This window comes from Carassius carassius, chromosome 1 (assembly GCF_963082965.1).
Source record: "Carassius carassius chromosome 1, fCarCar2.1, whole genome shotgun sequence".
NCBI lineage: Eukaryota > Metazoa > Chordata > Actinopteri > Cypriniformes > Cyprinidae > Carassius > Carassius carassius.
In genome coordinates this window covers 40,947,340-40,973,641 of record NC_081755.1, presented here as the reverse complement: position 1 = coordinate 40,973,641, position 26,302 = coordinate 40,947,340, and the positions used below count along the sequence as shown (strand labels likewise).

The 26,302-nt window shown below is 36.1% G+C and overlaps 1 protein-coding gene across 2 annotated transcripts in view; it reads right to left on the bottom strand.

The window, feature by feature from the left end:
- rhbdf1a (rhomboid 5 homolog 1a (Drosophila)) overlaps window positions 1-26,302 on the bottom strand; it is a 51,403-nt gene that overhangs the window by 1,950 nt on the left and 23,151 nt on the right. The window contains exons 2-18 of one of the 2 annotated variants that reach the window (XM_059559252.1): window positions 16,578-16,722; window positions 16,357-16,496; window positions 14,540-14,647; window positions 10,524-10,737; window positions 10,241-10,447; window positions 7,995-8,117; window positions 7,750-7,910; window positions 6,409-6,660; window positions 6,214-6,325; window positions 6,027-6,101; window positions 5,084-5,245; window positions 4,897-4,997; window positions 4,746-4,809; window positions 4,533-4,627; window positions 4,331-4,406; window positions 2,872-2,972; window positions 667-820 (exon numbers count right to left, since the gene is read on the bottom strand). In XM_059559252.1, the coding sequence (XP_059415235.1) occupies window positions 667-820; window positions 2,872-2,972; window positions 4,331-4,406; window positions 4,533-4,627; window positions 4,746-4,809; window positions 4,897-4,997; window positions 5,084-5,245; window positions 6,027-6,101; window positions 6,214-6,325; window positions 6,409-6,660; window positions 7,750-7,910; window positions 7,995-8,117; window positions 10,241-10,447; window positions 10,524-10,737; window positions 14,540-14,647; window positions 16,357-16,496; window positions 16,578-16,694 (2,262 nt within the window). In that variant the 5' untranslated portion in view covers window positions 16,695-16,722. The remainder of the gene's footprint in view (window positions 1-666; window positions 821-2,871; window positions 2,973-4,330; window positions 4,407-4,532; window positions 4,628-4,745; window positions 4,810-4,896; window positions 4,998-5,083; window positions 5,246-6,026; window positions 6,102-6,213; window positions 6,326-6,408; window positions 6,661-7,749; window positions 7,911-7,994; window positions 8,118-10,240; window positions 10,448-10,523; window positions 10,738-14,539; window positions 14,648-16,356; window positions 16,497-16,577; window positions 16,723-26,302) is intronic. The other variant, XM_059559253.1, reaches the window with a different exon arrangement.

Here is a 26,302-nt window from a genome sequence, read left to right as displayed (position 1 = left end):
CTGAAAATTTACTAGAAATTTATAAATGAAAATTGTGTTTGGATCAATTTTCTTTTTAGTGCATCAAAGAACCTTTAAATGTGAATGTATTGTTAAATTATTGAAAAGTATGTATCAAATAAAGTATCAAAATGTAACCGTCAAACTGATATAAATAGATATATAAATAAATAACACAAAAAACTTAAAAAAAAATTTTTTTTAGTAAATGTCACAAATAATTATGGAGAAACAGTAAGTAAAACACTGAATTAAGCAGGAAATTGTAGCCAAAGCGTATTCAAATTATTGTTATGTATAAAAATAAAAACATATAATTTTTTTTTATAAATTACTAGATCCAGCCAAAGGTTTGTCACAAACTAATAACATTCATAAAAATTAATTTGATAACAGTATATTTATAAATAAAATAATTTACATATAAGCATGAAAATTAAAGCAGCTGTAGCCACTGTGCAACACAAAATTAACAGGATATCCATCAAGTCATTGTGTGTCACATCACATCGAGTTTAGATAGTGTCACTGATTAAGAAATGGGTGTTCCTGTTTTCTGTATGTCTAATGTTAGTGATTTCTATTTCTAGACCAGCAGGTTTTAGGGGCTGGTTGTAGCACCCTAAGGGGTAGAAAAGAGGTCAAAATGCATCAAGTGGTGCTCACCTCAGCTCTGTAGGGGAGGAAGATGGCACTAGCCAGGTTTCCTGTGATGCCACTCAGAATATAAATGATAGATATTCTTAGCCACCCAGCCAACTTCTCTAGGTCTCGAAGAATTGTCATCTGAAAACAGACCGACACCAGGCAATGCAGAATCCTGTTTTCAACAGATGGGAACAGAGAGAACGTTTCAAGCATGTTGTTTATAAGCTGTAATGACATCTTTATGGATCTGAATGCATATTTGTCATTCCCAACACACCACAACATTCTGACATAAACATTCCCTTCATACAAGATATGATCCCACTCTAAATTATGTCCGAGCAAACCACTGCCTGTGTCATAATTACACATCTGTCAGCTGTCTCATAAAATGTGGCAAAGGCATGTCACAACAAGAGTCTCCACAAATGCTGTTATTATGAAATGCAATATGCAATGGCCACCAAACATGAACAAATATGCAACAGTAACCACACCGATCCTAAAACTTCAGCAGGTTCAAGGACGTTTGAGAGAGTGATGATAAAGGTGTGTGACGGTGGCACGTGCACAAGCGTTAATCTACTGAGCCATCTTAAGGAAGGCAAAGAGCCAAAGTGCAGCTCAGTGAAGCACTCTTTTTTATTACTCCTACAGATCACGCCATACTAAATAGCAGCATCTTCTCCAAGTGTCATCTGTTTCTTACAGCAGATAATCTGATCGTATGAGTCAGCTTTTAGAGCATCTGAGATAAACAGTGCAGCATGGATATGGTGCTTATGGGTAAAACATTCCAGCATGTGTAAATAATTAAAACCCAGAGGAATCTTTTATAGCTTATGGGTTGTTCCTTCATTGCTCAGAAGATTTATTTGTTTCATTTGAGTATGAACTATCAAATGAAGGAATAAAAACAGAAAATCCCGAGACACTATATAAATGAGTTGTAAAATGAATATTGACTACATAGCTCTAATAATTTGGTCTGTGAGGATTTGATGAGAAATTGAGTCAATGTATCTGAATTGTCATTGCAGACTGTACTTTGGCAGTCTGAGCAGAGTTTATTAAATCTCTTCTGAAATTCTAGAGGAGATTGTGTATTTTTGTATATTGTTGCATTAAATGCGAAGCAATGGTCTTGGTTTGAATGTCTGCAATGTTTAGCTATGTGTAGCTCTTTGCCTTTTTATTTAGCTGTTGTTGTGAATAGATGTGTTATAGGTGATGTTTTGCTTGTCGTCTTGTTCTTGGTCTGAACACACATTTCGTTTGAATAGATAAACTGTATTTTGTTTTTGGTGTGACCAGTCTGTGACCACATTGTCTTTGATGTTTGTTTTTTCATTTCAATTTTGTCTGCTTGTCATTTTGTTTTGATCTAGGGTTAACAGACATTTTGTCTGCAATGTCCTAAGTTGGTAAATGTTTTAATCTCTGTTGGTGTGAACAGACATTTTATTTTGCAAATTTGTGCCTTTTCGTTTGAAAAGATTGGTCATATGCCTTTGATGTTTTTCTTGATCTGAACAGACCTTCTGTTTGCATAGTTTCACTTCTTTGTTTCGCTTTTGGTGTGACAACATTGTCTTGTGATATTTAGCTATTTTGGTTTCATCTCGTCTACATTTGTAATGTTTTACTTAGTAGCTTTGCTGTAGGCATGAATGTGTATTTGTGAATTTTTGTTTTACTTTTGATGTAAATACATGTTTTGCTTTTGGTGTGACTAGATTTTTGTGCTTTTCATGTTGTTATTTTTCTAAATGGACCTTTCATTTGCATAGCAGGTTTCATTGCAAGTTTTTTTATTTTGCTCTTTGTTTGACCACTTCACGACCACACAGTGATATTTTGCTTTTTCGTTTTGTTTCGTTTCACTTATGTCTTTGCCCTATGTATGACTGAATGTTTATTTTTATGGTTATTTGAATAGACAATTTGTTTGACAGTTTTTGCCTCTTTGTTTGGCTGCTGGTTTGAATAGACCTGTCATATGCTTTTGTATTTTTCTTGATCTTAACGGAACTTTCGTTTGCATAGTTTCACTTTTTTGTTTCACTGTTTTTGTGACCAGTCCATGACCATGCAGCCTGTGATATTTTTCCTTCTCATTTCATTTTTTTGTTATTTCGCTCTAGGTGTGAATGGAGCATTCATCTGCAGTGAATTTTGCCTTCTTGTTTAGTTATTGATGTGGACAGGGCTTCAGTCGCTCACCCAGCATGCAGAAACAGTGAGAGCCAGAGGCGGTAGAACTGATCTGGGACCTCAGGGTTCAGAAAAGGAAGGAGGCCACAAACATCATCCATACAGTGCACCTGAAAAGGACAGAGTAGTGCGTTTCTTTAAATTACAAAAATAGAAAAAATCCTGAAATTTTGCCAATAATAAATTAAATTGAATTTTCAGGTTTAAGACATTAGACAGTATTTAACACACTTTTAGCTCTAAGTCTTAAGTTAACACCTGAAGCTGGCATATGCTTCAGACCCAGCCAAATCATGGTGTGCCCTTTCAGAGGACAACAGATTTTGCCAATGCAGAGGAGATTAGCTTGGCAACCTTCATGGTGATTATAGTGCACTAAGCATAAGGTAGATTTACCTTCCGTTCTTATTCACACTGCCTTATTAGTCTAGTGGGTGAGTACTGACAAGAGGTGGAACGTTCAGGGCTTTACGCTCGCTTGCGACCTAAACTGATCATAAAGGGTTACACCACTGTTGAAAAGTTTGGGGTCAGTACGTTTTTTTTTTTAAGAAATTAATGCTTTTATTCAGCAAGGATGCATTAAACTGATCAAATGTGACAGTTAAGAAATTTGTATAATGTTACAAAAGATTTCTATTTCAAATAAAAGCTGTTCTTTATATCTTTTCTTATTAAAGAATCCTGAAAAAAATCTGGGAAGGTTTCCAAAAATAAAAAAAAACTGTTAAGCAGTTGTTTTTTAACATGGTTAATATAATAATAATAAATGTTTCTTGAGCAGCAAATCAACATATTACACTTTTTAAAATGAAGGTGCTTCACGATTCCACAGAAGAACCTTTCTTGTTTAAATGATTCCATAAAGAACCTTTAACATCTGAAGAACCTTTCTGTTTCAGATTCAGATTATAAAAAAGAAAGAGACGGTTCTTTAATGAACCTTTGAATAAATGGTTTTTGTGGAACCAAAATGATTTTTCTATGGCATCGCTATGCCTTTATTTTTAAGACTGTAGAATGATTTCTGAAGGATCATGTCACACTGAAAACTGGAATTTAATGCGGAAAATTTAGCTTTGCCATCATAGGAATAAATTACATTTTCAAATATATTCAAATATAAAAGTTAATTTAAATTATAGATATATTTTACAATATTACTATTCACCTATTTTTGATCAAATAAATGCAGCATTGGTGAATATAAGAGAATGTCAAAAACATAAAAAAAAATTTTTTTACCAAACCCAAACTTTTAAATAATTGTGCAGCTTCATAAAGACCTGGCAAACAATTTAATTTGCTTTGACTATTATGTAGCATTTATTTATCAGCTCAGACTTTAATTTTTAATATCTGCATCTCATCTGCTATCATTTAATTTTGTGATGTACATCGCCATTTCATAAGAAGTAATCATTAAATGTAGTTCAGTATCTCTTATAGCACATATTTGACTTCTTACTTGGGAGCAGAGGGTTGCCTCCTCATGGAAGTATCCCTTCATGAAGTCACAGTACTCCCTGGATGTGATTTCACACCTGCAAAGCAACACACCAGATCTTTCAAAACCCCACATAGCCACTAAGCAAAAACCCAGGTCCATTAAACAAATGCATCAGCGCTGGTCATGCAGTGTGAGAGTCAGTAGCAGCAGATGTCCTCACCTCCCTTTAGTGCCGATGCAACAGGGCCGGCCGGTGATAGTACAGTCAATATGAGGCAGATTGGTGTGGTTCCCAGAATTATATTTGGTGCAGATCTGTAATGCATATGTTAGGATAATGTATAGCTAACCAACTCTTGCAGCAAAGTACTTTAGCGACATGACTGGTTTTGTGGTCCAGGGTCCCGTATGCTATATTTGCTGCAATACTTACCGGCCATTTGGTGATATCATCAGGCCACTCATGAGGAGCTACTGAGGCTGGCTCTATACACGTCCTGCCAAAAACACAGCACAGTCTTGTGTTTGAGATGTCTCTGTGAAAAGTGTCAACTGAAGTACGGAGTGATGCCATGTTCCCTCACCTGGGGTCCTGATGACACACAGAGCCGTACTCTCGGTTCTTCCCCTCCAGCTGAGGAGTGCTGGGATGCTGAGGCCACTTCACCCACACAGCCAAAGTGCTCTGAAACAGAAAGAGGAAGACGTCAATGGCCTGAAAGCTTCTCAGTCAGGTGAACAAACGTGAGAGTCTGCAGCTCCTGTACTTACAGAGCATTCCTCCTCTAAGGACTGCAGACAGCCAGAGCGGTCGTTGCGCACGCAGCAAGCCGAATTTCGCTCCAGTTCTCGCTTTTTTTTAATCAGTTTGTGTACCTGGTTGTCCTGCCGCATACAAGGGGAGAATTTGGCTCCCAGATGAATCAAGGCTTCCTGATAAGAAGAGGACAATGACGATGACTTACGTTACCATTTTATATAGTCATTCATTTTAAATGAATACGTTAGGAAAATGAATTGCTTGAACATAATCAGAATTACACATTTGAATCTGAAAATGCATTTAAAAGACTAATAGAAATCACTATTTTCTATTTGAATACAGTTTAAAATGTAATTGATTCCAGTGATGCAAAGCTGAATTTTCAGTATCATTACTCCAGTCTTCAGTGTCACATGATGCTTCAGAAATCATTCTAATATGATGATTTTCTTATTATTATCACTGTTGAAAACACTTGTGTAGCTTAATCTTTTTGTGGAAACCAGGATGCATTTTTTAAGATTCTTTGATAAATAGAAAAAGAACAAAGAAGCAGCATTTCTTTGAAATCAAAATGTCTTTTCTCTTACTTACGAACATCAATTTAATGTATTTTCAGCATTCTTGCTGAATAAAAGTATTAATATCTTTAAAAATAAATAAATTAATAATAAAAAAAACACTTTTGGTAGTGTATATCAGAAAAACGTGAATTTATACAGACTTTTGATGCACATCATCAAAGTAATTAGGGAGTAACCACAAAAACGGGAAAGTTCAGCAATCAGCTTTCAGGTTCGTGTTACATGATGTTTTTGTGGTTACTTTCTAAATACTCTGACCTGAGAACACTGATCATCAAGATCGTTTTTTAGACAGAACTTCAGATCAGATATTTATTTAATGATAACTTAAGCTCCTGCTCATTGACTTTAGAGAGGGATGACTCACCGAACTCGGTCCAATCCAGAAGTTCTCTTGCTGCACAAATTTAACGTTTTCATAAACGCCTTTATTTCTTAGGACCTTTGTGGGGGGAGAATGAGAAGTGTTGACAAACACCAGATGAGGTCAGAAACAGGAAAAAACGTTTTGGCGTCAAACCTGCTGGACCTTTTGAAAATGTAGCAGCACTCACCGAATCGACGGTTTCATGCTGGGAGAAGCCCACTGGTGCAATGCCATAAATACACACTGCCAAAATGGTGATGAGTATGTGAACAAATGTCATCCAATATGTAAAGAAAGGCCTGAAAAACAAAAGAGAAACCACCTCACATTATAAGCATCTCTAAAAGTCTAATAGAAGAGTTTGAGCTGAACTCTCTCAAACCTGTGGTCATCCATGTCCTCTATCTGTTGTTTCACGTAGCTGTCGATGCGCTTGCGATATGTTCGATTGGTCAGTTTTCCAACCATGCCCAATCCATATGGCCTCTTTTCTCTTGCGAAGAGCTTCTTGACTGGCACGGCTATCCGTTGTCCTCTCCGCTGACCTTTCACACTCACTACCTCCTGCTTCAGGCGCACTTTAGGGGGCGCAGATGTTCCCTCTTTAGCCTTCCGCCAACCGCGCTCTAGAGGCCTGTTTGAAGAACAGGACAGAATTATAGAGCTTTTATATTTTACGTTAACGTTTATGTATTTAGGAAACGCTTTTATCCAAAGTGACTTACAGTGCATTCAGGCTATACATTTTTTTTTACCAGTATGTGTGTTCCCTGTTCATTCATTCAGATATTTTATTCATTTTAAGATCTTATTATGCCAATAAATAGTCATGAAATAGGATGATTATTCTTCTGTGAGGAATTAACTGCATCCGAAAAAAATATGCTTTTTCTATGCTTTCACTACTCTTATATACACTTAGCAATTTTTGTTATAATTAAATTTTTTTTTTAGTATTACTTTTTATTATATTATTAAGATATTAAATATTAATATGAATTAATTATATATAAATATTAATAAGTCATAAGTAGCACAGGTGTATTTGCAGCAATAGACAACAATACACTGTATGGGTCAAAATTATAAATTTTTCTTTTATGCTAAAAATCATTAGGATATTAGGTAAAGATAATGTTCCATGAAGATATTTTGTACATTTCCTACTGTAAATAAATCAAAACTTATTTTTTGTTTAGTAATATGTATTGCTAAGAACTTAATTTGGACAATTTTAAAAGCATTATATATATATATATATATATACATATATATCTCGGCCAAATATTGTCCTTATCCTAACAAACCATACATCAATGGAAAGCTTATAAAAAAAAAATACTTTTATGACTGGTTTTGTGGTCCAGGGTCACAAATATGTTTTCACTTCTCATATATATAATTTTATAAACGAATACAGTATATTTCAAAATGTACTTTTAATATACAATTATTTTATTAGTATTCTTAAAGTATGAAATATTAATCTTAATTAATTGCATATTAAAATATTATAATTATATAAAAAAATATCATTTTGAATTATTAATATGACATATTTCTGTAATTAAATGATATCACATACTTAAAAAAAGTATTTTAAACAAAGTTAAACTCTCTAACTTTCTCTGCATTTAATAATCGTCTACTATATGTCTTGATATAGCTACACGATCACTGTGGGAGGGAAAAGGACATTATATAAATGCTTTGTGAATCTCACAGCATCAAGTGACTCCTCTCTAACTCGCTTTTGTCCAGCGCGCTGCCCGTTAGCTCCGACTCGTCCAGCTGTTTGCTGTCCACGTCTTTCATGGTGGAGTCTGATGGAGACTCAAACACCTCATCGTGAAAGGTGGACATCTCCTCGTGCATCAGGGCGTCCTGGGGCCAGACACACCATAAACACACACACTCCAAAAGGTCTCCAGAGAGCAAATGCATGTGCCATTTTCCCGGTCTGCTTACCCTGGCGAAGAACGATGTGTCGAGTTCATCTGGAAAGTCCACAACATCTTCCTCAATAAAGCTAGCAGGTGTGAAGCTGCGCCTGTGAGCTCGTCTTAGTGTGCCCTCACGCAGCGAACGACCCTTAAAACACACACAAACAGACACTTTATCAGCATAGTTTACTACACAGTAGAGAAAGTACTTGCTATAAATACCTTAGACTATACACTAAGAAAAAAATCAATACAATGTGACTGAGACTGTGTTGTGAGACCTTTGAACTGTATATTCTGCTTCATGTTACTCATCATTTATTTTTAAGAATGAATGCACACATTTGATTTATCTGAAGTGTCCTCATGAACTCAAACAACCTCAGATGACCCTTCGCTAAGACCCACCTTACAAATGTAACTGAACAATCCTGCTTAGCAGTTGTTCTCATTCGACATTATCAGACAAGCTTCTGCTCTGCTCTAATGTAGGTCTGTGTTCACTTATAGTGAACCAAGAAGCTGAGACAGGATGTAGATAAACCTGCATATAAATCTGGAAGGTCATGCTGTGGATTAAATAATGTGTTGACTATGTCTGAACACCAACATTTGCTCCAAGGTCAGCAGGGAATAGTGGCCATTCACTGGCCATTGAAATACCTCTATTCATTTTTAACTTTTTAAATAGTGGGTCTCATTCGCAAACCAAAAAACTGTATACGAATGTCTGCAAACAAATCATGATTCATCAAAAACTTTAGTACTAAAATTTGTTCTAGATATATGAAGGAATTTAGGAACAACTGAAACCACACAAACACAATAATCACATGCTCTGGATGGCTTTATAAACATAAACATTTCATCTTAAATATATTTCTTCATATAAAGAGAAAGTATGAGATGAAAAAAGCACTGTAGAGACCCTTATATGAAGATGTTTTGAATGTACACCAAATTCACTAGCATTAGAATGAAATTAATAACAAATGTCTGCGAGTCTGCGTTGTCATATTAGGTAGAATTGTTTTTTATGTGGTTAAAGAGTTTGACTCCTAATCCTAGGGTTGTGGGTTCGAGTCTCGGGTCGACAACACCACGACTGAGGTGTCGTTGAGCAAGGCACCGAACCCCAACTTAATAAAGCTTAGATCACATAATTTGCACATAATTTGTTTTGGTCTACTAAAGTTAAACTACAGTACAGTCCTTTTAACACAGTGTACTTCAGTCCCTCACAGCCTCGTTTTTATTCCTGTCAAATATTAAAGTTGGCACTAACCCGACAATTATTTTATCATTTTAAAAGAAAAAGAAAAAGAAAAAAGAAAAAAATCTGCATACTTTTTTGTTTATTTTGTCACAAAATGTAACTACATTATTGTCCAGCTCTTATATACATTTGGACATAACGGAGAGTGGGGCACAATGTAACACATTTTTACTTTCTCAAGTTTGTATAAATGGGGTTGAGAGCATAATTTTTTTTATCCACAATAATTTTATCCTTGTCTAGTACAAATACGTCACTTTGTTTCATATTTACAGTGTATAATCTTTTTTTAATTTCCCCTCAAAAAATGCAAGTGAAATGTGACAACATGCCCCATAGGTGGGGTACATTGTAACATCTGAGGGGCATGTTGTAACATCTAAAATGTAAAATCTTATTTTGGGGTTTGACAATGAACACATGGCAACCATGCTTGGGACGTTAATTGAAAATAATAACTTCTGAACACTAAAAATTGACCGTCAGTCTTCACCTGTTTCTCGTGGTTTCTCATCTAAACTGATAAATAACAGATTGGAGATTAAAATAATAGCAGATTTGAGTCATTTTACATGAATACTAAAACCTGAGATGAAAAGTGTACTTAAGCCAGAAATGTACTTTTACTATAGTAAAATAAATGTTCAGTGATATCTGTAAAAGATTGTGAATTTTGGCACAGTTTTTCTCTTCATAGTGTTGATATGGCAACTAGTAAATACCACAAAATTAGTTATGCTGTGGAAATATTCAAACCACGTGTGTTACAACAAAACTAACTAAATCTGACTAAGAAGGCATGAAGATATTAAGATGTTATAGACATTAACATCATGATATTTTGGAAAGCTCATCTGAAACAATGTGTGTTGTGAAAAGCGCTACACAAATGTCTTGACCTCTGACCCAAACCAGACCAGAAACTAGTCTAGTTATTTCCAGAACATTTCCAAATGTACAAAGTCCCCCGTAACACAGGGTCTGATGATGCTCACCTTGACCAGAGCCGCTGCCGCCCTGAAGCTCATCTTGGCCACAGACTCGCGCTTGCGTCTGCGTGGGATGCGGTTCAGGCCCGAGCGGGAGCTGTTGAAGGACCAGAGGGACGCCGCGCCAGGGGTGATGGGAGTTTGAGGCACACTGAAGCCATCTACCTCCTCCACCATACGAAACGCACGTCCTCGTGCCAACGGGTCCACAATCTGAACCAAGAGAGCATCGTTAGAAAGAACAACAGGTGCACACAAAGCACTTCAGTGATAACTTCTGCTACTGTACCTTCTGCATGCCATGCTGAGATGAGGGCACATACAGAGGCGGAGGGGTTTCTGTGCTGGTCAGGGAGATGTTGTCCTGGCTGGGCAGCTCCATCTCACGGATCACCTGAGGCTTCAGCTTGCCGTAGCGCATGCTGCAGTGTCGCAGGCTCTTCCTCTGCCATTTCTGCGTGGCGTCGCCGTCCTTACTGACCCCGAACCAGTCCGCCGTGCCCCTGAGAGCGATCGACACAACCCTTGTTCAGCTTGAGCTCGCTCATCCCCAGATCACATGTGATCCCTGACTCTCTCGTGTTTCCCTGCACCTGTGCACTAAAGCATGTTCTTGCACAATATCTGGACACCGCAATGGTAGTTTCCACAAATGTGTGTCACACTGTCTCCTCCCGATTGTGTGCAAATGAGATCAAGGAAATTTGGGTGAGGTAACTTTAACAAACTTTTAAGGAAATAGAGATGGGGCATGCCCGGGCATGCTTCAGAGTAAAGTCCTGTCACAAAAAAGAATCCATGCGCACATACACACTGAGGAACATTAGGCTGGGGTCTGAGCCGTCTGCACAGCTGCTTGGCTGTCATTAAAAAAAACTAAAAAACTAGGGAAACATCTGCTTCATAATGTCTAACGGCTGACATGTTTTCAGCTATGACTTGTGTTTCAGTCAAACTGATCAAATGATATAAACCAGTATAAAATAAGAACAGAAAGTTCAGCTGTCCAGCAAACTGCAGCCTCACCCACAAAATTAATCACATTTTATGAAATGAAAATACTCTGGGATGGTCCATTACAAAAACGCACCATGGTAACTATTACAACATCTGGAGTTGAGGAATTATAAATAGATTTTTTATATTTTCTGAAGAACAGGAGTGGTTTTGAGATACAGAATGAATCACCTCTCTGTGTTTTAGTCATACCTGTCAAAAGCCAGTAACTTTAGAAAACATACTAGCCATAAAAAAAATTATTAACCATAAACTGTATGTGCATTAGATTATTAAAAAACAGGCAGAATAAATGAAGGAAACTAATTGCAACTATTATTAATATTATGAATAATGATATTATTATTATTATTATTATTATTATAACATTTTATTTATTTTTAATATCATGACTACTATTAATACTACTGTATTATTATTGTTTACTAAAATAACAAAAAAGAAACATATAAATAAAGAAATTATCAAAATACTGGTTTGAAGTAATAATAATAATTATTATTAATTGATAATAATTAATATGGGAGCCCATTCAGTGTAAGAATTTTTCTGTCATTATGTTTTATTTCTTGTTTATTTTTTTATTTATTATTTTATTTTTTTCAGATTTCAGTTTTATTTATTTATTATTATTATTATTACTATTTTAAATGACCATGATATCTTAGCAGAAACTATGGTTAACAGAGTAATTTTTTTGTGTGGTAAAGTTGTAATTGAGAAGTCCAGGAAGTTATACATTTACTAATTATATTTTAGATCAACAATAAACTCCTCATGACTATGTATATGATGTATATAATACATACATGTATTTCCCTCCTGGACCACAAAACCAGTTATGATGTGCACGGGAAAATTGGTAGCAATAGCCAACATTGTATGGGTCAAAGTGATCAAGTTTTCTTTTTATGTCAAAAAAGGATATTAAGTAAAGATCATGTTCCATGAAGATATTTTGTAAATTTACCACTGTAAATATATCAAAACGTAATTTTTGATTCGTAATATGCATTGCTAAAAACTTAATTAGGAAAAATTTAACTGCAGTTTTTTATTTTATATTTTTACTTGTTTAGTTACTTAAATATTAGTAGTTTTATTTTTATTTCTTGCATATCTATTTTTTGTTGTACTTTGTTGTTTTGGAGCTGCGGTAATTAACCTAATTTCTCTACAGGGATTAATAAAGTATTTCTGATCTGATTTTCTAAATATTTTGATTTTTGATTTGATGTTGTATCTTGGCTAAATATCATCCAACTTATTTATTCAGCTTTCAGATGACATATATCTAGATTTTAAAAAACTGCCCCATTTAAGTCCAGGGTCACATACCTGATTGTAAAATATTAATAAATACTATAATGGTATAATAATAAAAATAAAACAGCACTGGTTTGTATATCCATTGTTGTCCAGTACGAACTACACTGGCTGTCTATAAATAGGACACGGTTCACTAGAACACCTGGATCAGCATCACACAGACACAGAGAGCAATCTAATCTCATCTTTCTGACTCACAAGGGGATGGCAACAAACATGGCTCAAATTGAGGCTTATTCAGTTTCATCTGAAAGAGTCTGGGCACAGTGTCAAACCGCATAAGAAACCTGAAGATGAAAGTGTCGTGGGCTCATATAGCGGCATGAAGTATTGGAATGTTTTCTGTGATAAGCTCAATTCAGTTTTGAAGAATGGCAACAATGAGCCGTGTTGAAATCATAACGGTCAGAGACAGTGAAAGCATGTGGTGATAAGAAACCTCATTTGTCCCTGACAAAAGACTGAAGTCATGAAAGGCATGACAACTGCTGAGAATCACAACCATGTGTAAACATATTCAGTGATTTCAGACAAAATCATTCCTGATGTAACATGCACTGAGGGAGAATGTAGTTCTCCAATAGTGGTGTGGTCAATACGGTTTTTGACAGAAAGATTATAGACTCAAACACCACAATGGATGACCTCTGGCTGGAGGTCTGTGAGGCATTAAACCAGAAAGTGACCAGTAAACAAGGCTGTACAGTATGTGCCAGCCAGTGCTGTCTCTTTTAGCTAATGTTTACTGTAGCTCTGACCATGCATGCTTACAATGCTTGCACATTTTCATAGTCATACTATATTTAATTACAAGCCTAAACCCAAAGAAAACCTCAAGACATACAAAAACGGTCATAAACTAGTCTGAGTTTGTGTTAGGGTTCCCAGTGTAGCATATTGCTACGCTAACAAACCTATACTTAAGCAGTAAAAATACACAGCGTACACTTTTATTAAATACAGTTCAGAATCTAGGCATCAATGTGATTTTTTCTTTCTTTTTTAAAAGTAAGATGTGAAATATCATCACAATTTTAAATAATAGTTTTGTATTTGATTACATTTTTAAACATAATTCAATATAAAGATATTTCCAGCATTATTACTTCAGTTTTCATTGTCACTTCCTTCAGAAATCATTCTAATATGATGATTTGAAGCTCAGGAAACTTCTTAAAATTATTATTATTAGTGTTGAAAACAGTTGTGCTGCTTAATATATCACGGAAACCGTGATTTATAAAAACATTTTTTAGGATTCTTTAATGAATGAAAAGTTCAGAAGGACAGCATTTATTCGACATGCAAATATTTTGTAACATCATACATGTCTTAAATGTGTTTTAGTCAATTAAATGCATCCTTGTGGAATAAAGGTATCAATTAAAAAAATAATAAATAAACCCAAACTTTTAAACATAGTGTACATAAAATATGTATTAAACCTTAAACTGCTTTAACCGTTAATTTTAATGTTTGCTTTGGAATCAAGCACATTTCCAAAATGTTTTATTTACTTTTCCTGTGATTTGTAAATACAGAACACGGTTTTTCGATTTTCAGATTGTACTGCATTCACAAACAGCTTTTTCATAACTAGGAAAAAAAATATCCACTATAGGAATTTCCATTACTTTCCCACAACTTCTGTCACTGTACCTTATTATCCCTAAATGGTGCATATTAGTAATATGAAGCTACACATTACTACCTAAAGTGTTCATATTAGTAGTTAAATAGCATATAGGATTAGTTAGTGGCAGCCTGTGTGCCTTATGTTCCTGTGAGTATGTATTGTAAATGGCAATGGATGGTGTTTTACATGGGAACAACTACTATTACAACTGTAATACTGAAGATAACTGACGAGAGATGGTACAGTGTCACGTGAACAGGTTCCCCCTGTGTGTGTGTTGTGTGTGAAAGCTCCCTCGCCAGGCCTCCTGCGCTCCTCTGTACCTGAGCAGGGTTCTGGAGAGGGACTGGTGCCGTCTGAAACTGTGCCGCCCTGCACGGTGACCCTTAATGGGCACAGTGTTAATCCTCTCAAAGTGCACCCTCCTGCTGCTGTGGACGGCCCGAGAGGACGGAGGGCAGGAGGAGAGGAAGAACAGGACGATGAAAAGAAGCAGAAGAGAAAAAGAAAAGAGTGAAGGAGAAGAACTGGAAAACAGATCAACAAGAGCCAGAGAGCAAGATTAGCAAGATGAGCAGAAGCAGAGTATTCCAACAGGAGGGTTATTATCAGTGAACTAGTGTGCAAGAGTTAATGAGTAGCATATGAGGGAGAGACATGTGCTAGTCACACATACATACAAGGATGCACAGAAATACACAAAACAAGGCTGACAATTGGTGTCGTCCACATAGAAACCATGTAAACAGGCCCACAAACACTAGTTCTTTTCAGATGTGGTTTATCAGTCATGAAATGGAGCCATGAAATGAGGAATTTCAAAGCCTCCGGCACAGGAATCACATGCACATTCCTATCACATCTCAACTCAAAACAGTCTCAGCAAACAAATCATAAAAAAGCCTGGCAACATTGGCTTGCAACCAGAAAGGTGCTACAATGCTGACTGCAGAATCACACTCGATTCACAGATGCAAGATCAAGAACAAATTATGCATTATCATAGGCTACATTAATGCGCATTCATGCAATTATAACTCCCACAACAAGATTAAAACACCATGAAATGAATGCTGGTGTGGTCATTTAGCTTTGTTCCAAAATGCAGTGAGCTGCATTCTAAAGAATTGGTTACATTCACCACAGTTTGATGAATTTTCACATTCGAAATCTAATCTAAATGTATGTGATGGGGAATTTCACACAAATATTTGCAATTTTTTCGCTAATGTATCTTAAAGGGATGAAAATGAAAATTCTGTCATTAATTTCTCAACCTCACGTCTTTCCAAACACGATATAGTTGATGAAATTCGAGAGCTTGCATAGACAGCAACACAACATGTTCAAGGCCCAGAAAGGTAGCAAGTACATCATTAAAATAGTCCATTTCAAATCAGTTGTCCTACCGTAAATTTATGAAGCTACGAGAATACTTTTTTTGTGAACAAAGAACTGTCAAATACATGCGTCGAAGACACAGAAGTGAATAAATTGTTAAATAAAGTCGTTATTGTTGTTTTTTTGTACAGTACACAAATAATATTCTTGTAGATTCATAAAATTAAGGTATAATCAATGATGTCACATGGACTATTTTACCAATGCTCTTACCGCATTTCCGGGCCTTGACCGTGGTAGTTGTGTTGCTGTCTATGCAGGGTCAGAAAGCTCTTGGATTTCATCAAAAATATCTTAATTTATGTTCGGAAGACAAACAAATGTTTTACGGGTTTTTGGGTGAGCTAATCCTTTAAAGTAGCATCCTAACTCAAATAGAAGCTATGTTTAATTTTCATAAGGACTGTCAATCTAAAAGCATAAACATAATATCAGACAAATATTAAGGAAAAAACTGTTTTCTGTGAAATGTTATATATATATATATATATATATATATTTCTTTTCACCTTGTCCAACATTTAGTGAGGTTGTCTCATTGCGTTATGTGACTGACTTCTCAATGGACACACACAATGGCGCCAAAACCGTTTGTACCAGTCTTGCTATAAAATGTCTATTGAGACAGCTAACTAGGTTTTGGAACAGAGTTTGACCTTTGGAAAGGATGTGAATCTCAAATCTAATGGCTTCTGTAAGAGCAGATGTGAGTAACAGCCACATGTAATGCCTCTCCTACCTCTTGATGGTTTGTGTGATTGAAGACTGACGCTGGAAAGCAGCTCGCCGGGGGTCAAAGAGGTCACGTGGAGGAGAGGGGAGATGAGATGTTTCCACAGGCATACTGATGCTGCGATGGAAATTATGCCTCTTCAAGGGCTGCAAAAGAGAGACATGGACAGGTTTGGAAACCAGAGGTACACTATGCACTGAAGATGAGGTAGATAACGGTGCTAGTACCTGAACAAAAGCTGGAGCTTCGTCCACGGACACCTGAGCAGTGGGAATGTCCAGTTTTAGCCATGGCGGCTTCTTGCGCTGCAGGCTGCTGGTGCTGTCGCGTCTGGGTTCAGCCATGCTGCCTGCCTCTCCCTAAACCTGCCAGCTACACAGAGAGAGAGAAAACCAGATGAAGAGAGAGGTGGCTTCTCAAAAGAACTGCACAGTCTGTCAGTAAATCCCAAATTCAAACAGTTACTCTTCAAAGTTGAAGCTTTGTCGTGCTGATAAGGTTCATGACTAATGTAGGGATTGCTCACATTGCTCACTGCATACTGCACAATATCTGCTGTATACTGCCTCAGGGCTCAACAATAATTTTCAACCATTTTCTCTTGCCAATATTGTCATGAGCTCCATACAACAACAAAGGCTATTTTTAGTAACACATTTCTATACATGTCACATAAAGATGTACATTTAATAAGTCAGTACGATCAAGCCTGCTTAAAAATTATTTATTTTAAATCACTATATTTTGATTTAAATTTATTGTAATTATTCATAATATAAAAGATACACTTTTGTATTTAAAAGAAGTATATTATGCTGCATTTATTTAATAAAAATACAGTAAAATTTGTAATACTGTGAAATCTTATTACACTTTGAAATAAGCTGTTTTCTATTTGAATATATTTTCAAATGTAATTTATTTCTGTGAGGCAAAACTGAATTTTCAGCATCATTACTTCAGTCTTCAGTGTCACGTGACCCTTCAGAAATAAGTCTTACGGTATATGTTATATCATGAATATTTATTAAAAAATTGTTGTGCTGTGTAATAAAGTGAGGAAAGTTAAGTGTTTTTCTTTTTTGATTTTTCTGATGGACAGAAAGTTTGAAGGACAATATTTATTTGAAATGTAAAACATTATTTATTTATTTGAAATGCTTCCTTGCTGAATAAAAGTATTGATTTCAAATAAACAAACAAATTAAAATACAACTTTTAAATTTAGCTCCAATGACAGTTATAAATTTATAAACCCACTTTTGCATACAAACATGTTTGTTCAGTAGAAATCCAGTACACTTACTGCAGCATACTATGCACAATATATTATGCCATAACATACCTAATGTCTAATTAAATGTCCTTGCTAAGCCACAAGATGGCAGTCTAAAATCACCACAAAGATGTGTGAGAGCCCCAAAAGCCAGTAAACCCTCCTGCTGCTGAGGAAACCAGGAAATGTAAATAAATAACCGTTTTCTCATATGTCTGCATTCACTCAACATTCACAGAGCCACTTAACTGACTAATAAACATTTGTACTGTGGGGGTGGAAAAGTTTATTGTCAATAGATTAAGCCTAAACCAGTGGCTTTACACTACCCTCTCATTAAAAGTGCTGCTTTCTGGCGAAGCAGGAATTTAGTGAGAGGCCATCATTAGTGTGTCGACCCGCTGCATGTTCCCACACAGCCTGAGCAGAGTGTTTTCCACATCACTGCTGCAGGCGACCAGCAGCTGAAGAGCACTGAAGCGACACTCTTTCTGCTTTCTTCAGTTCTCTGAATACTGCTTGTCAAGATGTCAGTTCAGTGCAGCCCGCATTTCTACAGAATAGAGATCTGCTGTCCAACCTGAGACTGTTTGTGTGTTTTTGGGGCTGAGTTCAGCTCAGGTCTTCATGCTATCGGTTTTTTATACCCACTTTGGGTTTGTTATTGAAGAAAAACTTGTTTTTGTCTCATTTAAGTGATCTTGGGCTTTATCTTAATGCCTGAGCATTTCTACTACAGTTCAGTTGATGTAAGTTACTTTGGATAAAAGTATCCGCCTAATGTGGAAATGTAAAGTGAAAAATAATTTAATATGACTTAAGATGTTATTTATTGTTTATAAAATAGTTTAATATTTATAAATAATATTAAGCAAAAATTATATATATATATATATATATATATATATTTTTTTTTTTTTTTACTACACATTGTCATATACAGTAAACATCCAGTCATAAATGAGTCAGATGTTAAATCAATAACTGCTCAAATAGACTTAACAAGTAATTCATGAGTTAGGCTGACTAACTTGTCAGTTTGTGGGAGTAATAACTCATAAGAGTCAATTATGCATGACTACAATGGTCCATCTGTGTTTTAGCTTTCGCATGCATCCAGTGAAGACAAAACAATAGAAAGACAAGTGTATTGTCTTTGCATTATTTCACATATCTCATCATCCTCAATTCAGACTTCAAACTTATCAATCAGATGAAAATTTAATTTCTTTTGCTTTGGTGCAGTAGATTCAGCAGAGGCAGAGTTACAGACACTCAGTATTCTTCTGCAACCCATTTTTTATTTAAAAAGCCCTTGCTCCGTCTAGGGAGTGACATGGAGGCAAAGGTAGTCATTCTGGGATATATATTCACCCCTCGGGAAGGCCTCCAGATCTGTTCTTGGTTATTCTTAACAAAACAGATTTAACACAGCACACCACTCTTTTAAGCTCCCATGATGGAGTGATGATGGACGCTACTGGGAAAAATACAAATCACAGAAACACACAGTCAAACAGAAATACATCAATCTCGAATCTAACAAAACCCGAGTGAAAGTTTAAACTTTAAACAAAATATTTATTTATCAGCAGCACCAGACAAGAAAGAGCCCGGCGTCTGCAGCTCATGGTTGAAAGTTAGACACTCTCTTTGTCCATGAGAAAGTTTCTGCCCGCTGAAGAGGAATGTGGACTGATATCATCACTGCCTTTCAGTATGTGTGCCGTGTGATGACTGTGAGATTACAGGGCAGACAGGAGCAAAGCCCCAGCTTTGAGGACACCCCTGTCGGGCCATGCCAATGGTTTTCCACCACAGGCAAGGGCTAGGTCAAAATTGAATCAGTCTCAAAATTTTGACAACAAATATGAACAGAACAGTTTGCATAAATCTTTTTGAGTTATGACAACTTCTAATGAAAGTATGTCCAAACAACAACCAAGTAAATTCCTGTAACACTAACAAATCCTCATTTTGTATTTCTAATTTGTGACATCCTATGTCATCCGCTGGAACGCCATGAACATGCATACAACAGTTAGGAGAAGCTGGAAATTACAGTTTATAAAGTTTTAAATATGGATATTTTCTTACAACCATATTGATTCGCTTCAAAAGGTCTTTATTCCCCAGAGCTGTGTGGAGCACTTTTTATGATGGATGGACGTACTTTTTTGGGCTTCAAAATCTCGGCCCCCATTCACTGCCTTTATAAAGCTTGGAAATACTTATAAAGATTTTTTTTCTGATTGTTTTATATAATATATAGCAATAAACACCATTACATTAAAGGATTGTAAAATGCCACAGAGACTTTCCTCATCCACAATTTTAATGGTGATGCAAACGAATATCTGTTTTGAACTTACTGAAACAATGTAAAAAGTGATTTTTCAAAGAGTATATATTACAAGAAATATAATTTCAATCTACTTTAAAATGTCATGTTTAAATCAGTGTGTTACTTGCCATTCCTTTGTAATTATTTACCAGCAATTTCTGAGTAAAAACTTTCACCGGCCATTTTTTGTTCAGTGTAGCTGCATGAAAACTTGCCAAGAATATGGTTTATAAATTTCTACCATAAACTTCCATATTTCCTTCCGTATTGTAATGAACATGTAATGACTTATGCAGAGTTATGGTAGTATCCGTAGGTCTTTGATTGGATTTTCAGATGTGGATGCTGCAATTAATAATGGAGGCACATCTGAATGAAAATTCATAAAAAGATCATTGAAACGCATTTAGAGAATAGATGGTAAATGTTAATTTCATGTCAACTTTTGTATTTTTTCATACTAAAAACTGCATTAAGATCGTTGCCATATTCACTTTTTTTTTTATTAAATTAAGTCAAAAACTTCGCAAATATTCCACAAATGATTTGCTATATATATTGACCAACCCTACCACAGAAAGGAACCATCTGTCAGGTTCAGTATCTGAACAGACCCATTCCAGACATCCAATCCTGACATTCAAGCATGTCAGAAACCAAATTATCTAATTCTGAAAGGCAGCGATTATGTTTGACACAGGAGTCAGAAATGAGAAGACGCAGTTGTGCTGTGTGATAGACCGCTGGAGAGGCCTGAGGGGACACACATGAAAGCTTCCCATCAGCCCCTGAGCCAGAACAGACCACCGTGACTGCTTAATGTCTGTATCAGTATCCACCATCATCTCATTAATCTGGCCACTAAATCACACGACAGGCTGATTACCAACTGCACGAGAGCCATCAGCTCTGGGTCTGCACACTGCATTGTGGGATTGTGGTAATTATCTTCTACACCGCCGTCATTTGACTCCAACCCCTGCAGCAGTGCTTCCTGAGAAGCTAATATGTAGCATGTGCCACAGCCTGGGTTTATGTTGCAGATGCCTAAGGTTAGTTTAAAAGTGCACTGATGTTACATCCTCAGCAATTACTTCCCTTCAGCTTTACTGTCGCATTATAGCACCTGTCAATCACTGAAGCATCTTTTGGGGTGAGACTTCATGCTGGTTTCTCTAGGGTTAGGCTGTGCATGTGAGGACACTGCACAAGGCTGCACATGCCGGATATCCCCAGGAGAACCCTGGGAAGAAAAGCACAAGGCCAGCTGTGTGTTTTGCAGCATTTCATAAACTGCCAGCATGTGTTTAAGAAGCTGGACAGCTGTAGTTCAATGCATAATGTAGATGTGATGAGATATTTACAGTTATATTATTTACACTCATATTCTATTAACACTTTTAACTAAAGTACACAGAACACAGTACACAGAACTCTGAAGTAAGTTCAGACTCACAAAAAAAAATATTATATATATATATATACACACATATAAATCACAATTTGTATCATCTGTTAACCTTATGTACACTTTAAACAAATGTTTGTATTTTTTGTGTGTGTGAAATGCAAAAAGAGTTATCGGTAACACTTTATACTTTCTAAATTCATATTTTTATTCAGCAAGTATGGATTAAATTTATCAAGAGACATTAAAGGCATTTGTAATTTTACCAAACAATTTTTTTATTTATAATATAAATATGTTATATTGTATATTTGATATTTTTTATCAAAGAATCCTGAACAGTAGATACTACAATTTCCACTAGCAAAAATATTGAGCAGAATAACTGTTTTCAACATTGATATAATAATAATAATTAATGTTTCTTGAGCAGCAAATCCTCATATTAGAATGATTTGTGACCATGGACCACAAAACCAGTCATAAGGGTCAACTATTTGAAACTGAGATTTATACATCACCTGAAAGCTGAATAAACAAGCTTTCCATTGATGTATGTTTTTTAAGGACAATCTTTGGCCGAGATACAACTGTTTGAACATCTGGAAACTGAAGGATCATGTGACGCTGAAGACTGGAGTAATGATGCTTAAAATGTTCAGGTAAATTATATGACGAAATAGAAAACAACATTGAAATATCACTGTAGCGATATTTCACAATATTAATGCTTTTACTATATTTTTGATCAAGTAAATGCAGCCTAGGTGAACATAAGAGGCTTAAATAAACAACAACCAAGATTAATAAATGCTGTAAATGTATTTTCCATTGTTATTTCATGTTAGTTATTGTATTACACAATGTTAACAAACATACAGTACCTGAATGTGAAGTGATTTAACAAAATGTCCATGCTGCTCTTTTCCATTCAATAAAAGTTGATAGGGACCACTGGAATCATAAAAGTGGTCCGCATGATACTTAAGTCTTTTGTATTTTGAAGCCATGCGATAGCCTTGTATGATGAACAGATCTAAACATAATCTTGAGTGAAATTATATTTTTGAACCATCTCCTTACATGCCCTGTTCAAAGTCACCGTGCTGATAGACAGTTCACGTGAGGTTTGGAAATACAACCTTAGAGTCAGCAGCCCAGATCCTGAGACATCCGCATCACACAAAGTTATTAATTAGGAAATTTTAGGAAGGATTTTTTAATATCCTCTACCATCGGAGGAGACAGTTTGGCAGGTCATGGGAAGGATATCCTTGAGGACTGATGACACAGACTGAATTCTGCACATGGCTGCCATCCAAAGGATATGAGACTTCTTTAATGGTTTTCATTCAGATTTATGCTTCCACACAGAAAAGGATGTCGCCCCTCTCAAGAGCTTCAAAAAGATCACTTGTATCAAAGTTACGATGCAAGTGAATAGTGCCATGGTCAGATGTCAAACATACTTTTAAGGAAAGCTTGTCGGACGAAAACTTCTATTTTAAGACAGTTTGTGCTAATGGGATGAAATCAGCGTTGTAGCATTCACTCTTCCTGGCTGCTCTATATGTGGCGTCACTAAATGTTTTTCTTTAACATCAAAGCTCTTTATGTAGCCATGTAGTGATTTGTTTCGACTGTCCGATTAGATCAAGAGGAAGAAAATCTTGGCTTTCATCATGACGTTACATTGTTCTCGATTAGCTTCCTGCCCTTGTGTTACCCCAGGCAAAAGCCTGCCACGAGCTAAAACTTCCTGTTTTAAGACATAATCCATCAGATACATTGAAACTAACGGCTGGTATTTACAAAAAAATAAAGTGCAGGTGCAGTGTTTAAAACAGGGAATTCAAGATATAGAATATCATGTAAACAGACTGGCTGTAGCGTTTTCTCTCGCTGAGACACAAGTCTTTTGTATACTGGCTTTACTCTCCCTTTTCTGTGATTTCTATGATCTGCTCACACCAAAACCGAATACAATTACTTGAATGAGTGCTAGTCATGCATGACAGGTTGTGTAGTAACGGATAGAGCTACTGTTAGAGCGGATGAGGGTTTAGATGCTGTGTGTGTGTGTGTTCGGGTGGTGCGCCGTTTCCACCTCTCCAGCCACTCAGGACAGACCCTCGCCACCAGCAAACCAAATGGAAACTTCCTGTCTGAGTTTTTCCACCATTTGAGCCTAATATAGAACAACCTGGCAAGCAAGATAAGATTGTTTTTGGAGACATCTATCTGATTGGATGAGATGCCACTGCCATTCCTTAGTCAGAAAAGTAAAACTTGTAAAATTAGATATTAAAATCCTTGCCCTATCCCAATTTAAAATGCAGAGTCTATGATAAGTAGGACCCTATTATCTAAACAGGGGTTTTCTGTTTTGTTTAACCAATGGCAGACGGGTTGTTCCTTGTTAAAAACAGTGGCTGTATCCAAAATCACAGACTATATATAGTATCCAAAAAACAACAACAAAAAAAACAACAACAGTATGTCAAAGGCAAAGAGTATGTCTAAATTCACAGTATTCATAAAACACCAGGCAAAAAATAAATAAAAACAAATTACCTTCTATTTCTGGCAAGATTTTGAAGGGTGTATCCAGTGGATGCTTTACTATCTCATGAGGTCATGGGAGAGGATTTGGGGATGAGTACATTATCAGGAAATGTTTATTCTGAAAGTGAACTAATCCTGTAACAGACACAAAAAGTAGTAAACTGACCCCCCCGACTGAGCCTGGTTTCTCCCAAGGTTTTTTCTCCATTCTGTCACCGATGGAGTTTCGGTTCCTTGTCGCTGTCGCCTCCGGCTTGCTCAGTATTACATTACATTATTAATAAAATAAAATAAAGGGTCTGCTTCTCACAAAAAGCTGTATATCTGTGTGTGCGTTTTTTTTTTAATTGACTAACATTCCACATTAATTTTCATTGTATAGAAAAGATCAGCTTGGACATTCAGCAAAAAGTCTTATTTTGTGTTTACCGGAGTATTGGAACAACATAAGGTTGAGCTGTGTGAATCTTTCATGAGAACATTCCCTCTAGAAAGCACTTCAGACTCATGTGAAGAGGAGAGCACTGAGTTCAAGGCCAACCCAATCTTATGAGAAAAACATAACTATTTTATGAACTGATTTCATATGAATTTGTATGATGAACACTTACAACTTGCAAGTGTGTGCTGGTTCAAGCAGTATACTGTAGATTGACACTGTGTTGTGTGCAGGTTCTTAAGTCTTGCATGTGTTTGTGTTTATTTGGGGTAACAGGGCTTGATGAAAGAGCCCCAGGCCAGAAGGAAGAGGTTTAATGAGTGGGGTAGAGAACACAGTGATGGATGACCTCATTTATTTGTGTGTTTGAAACACTGGTCACTTCCTTCCTAAAGGCTGAACATCCTGGCCTTCAGGAAGGCTTCACTCTCTTTCTCTTTCTGTCTCGCACCACACAATGTCTTGGACCCATAGTTCTCGTACACACAAGTGGCCGCTCTGCTTGCAGCATTTGTAATGTGATGTCTTTATTTCTCAGTCACAGAGAGTTTAAACTCCACAGTTGCACAGATACCACAAAGCAGCCAACACTGTTATTTCCACCCATGCCAAACTGACTCCTCCTATCCTCTCGTACACTACCAGCAGTGTGCCGAGAGGATCTGCTCAGTCTCAACAAATCAGCCTGAAAGGAATTCCCCCTTTACTCCCAAACATGGAAAGACTGACAGTTGGACTTTAAACTGTAGCATTGTGCAACTATTCTATCCAGACACTGTGCAAATCAATGGTCGTGATTAAAAAGATACACATGTGGGAAGTGTGCACAATCAGTGCGATCATTACTTTAAAAAATCGAACAGTTGACGGTAGCCATTGACTTCCATGGTATTTTTTTTTTCATAGTATGGAGGTCAATGGCTACCGCCAACTGTTCGGTTATCAACATTCTTCAAAATATCTTATTTTATGAGCAACAGAAGAAATAAACTCATTCAGGGTTGAGGTAAATGATGACAGAATTTTCACTTCAAGAAAAATTTACTATAGGAGTGTCCCCTTTAATAAAATATTTCCACAATGACCACATCATGACATTTATGATTAATAAAGGCATTTTATATTTTATATATTCTGACTATGTATGCATTCTGTTAAAGTGATATTGCCATAAACTGATTTTTTTTTTCTAGAAATCCTACTAAAATTGTTGCCATATGATTATATTAATCAGATTTCTGTGTAATGTTAAGCCTTACTAAGAATATCTACTGTCAGTGAAATTATGAGATATTAATTATATTAACTTTTTTTAAATTTTTTAAGAGGAGGAGATAGATTTGTGACACTACCATACACTGAATAACATTTATTTTGAAATAAAACAGATAAAATCTCCAATATTTTTCTAAGTACTAGAAGAAACATTATATTTCATGGTGAAGCATGTAATTTCTGCACTACTTGAGTTACTAAAAATAAATACAAAACATTAATAAAAAATACATCAAAAGGGAATACAGAATGCACTGTTTTGCAGTTTGGTTGGCCAAACAGAAAATGTTCAGCCAATGCTGTGTGTCAGGCTGGAAGGATGATGTCTCTGTGGATGGAATATGAGAAAGCAGATTTACAAAATCTGCAAAAATACAAACATTATTAGTAGTTATTTAGCAAATAAAACATCTCAGAACTCCATTATTTCCAGCGCTACACAAGAGCAACCTTAGAGCAATATGATATTTCTCTAGGTGTGTGTTCTGGGTGTAACTATAGCTCATCTTCAGGCTGTCTATCAGTGCATAAAGTGCAGATTCAGTCTTTTTTTTCAATCTTTTTATAGCTCACCAATTATGAAGCTGACAACAGCAGGGGAGCTGCTCAAGCTTGGTGGATGATCCCAACTTTTGAAACAGATTA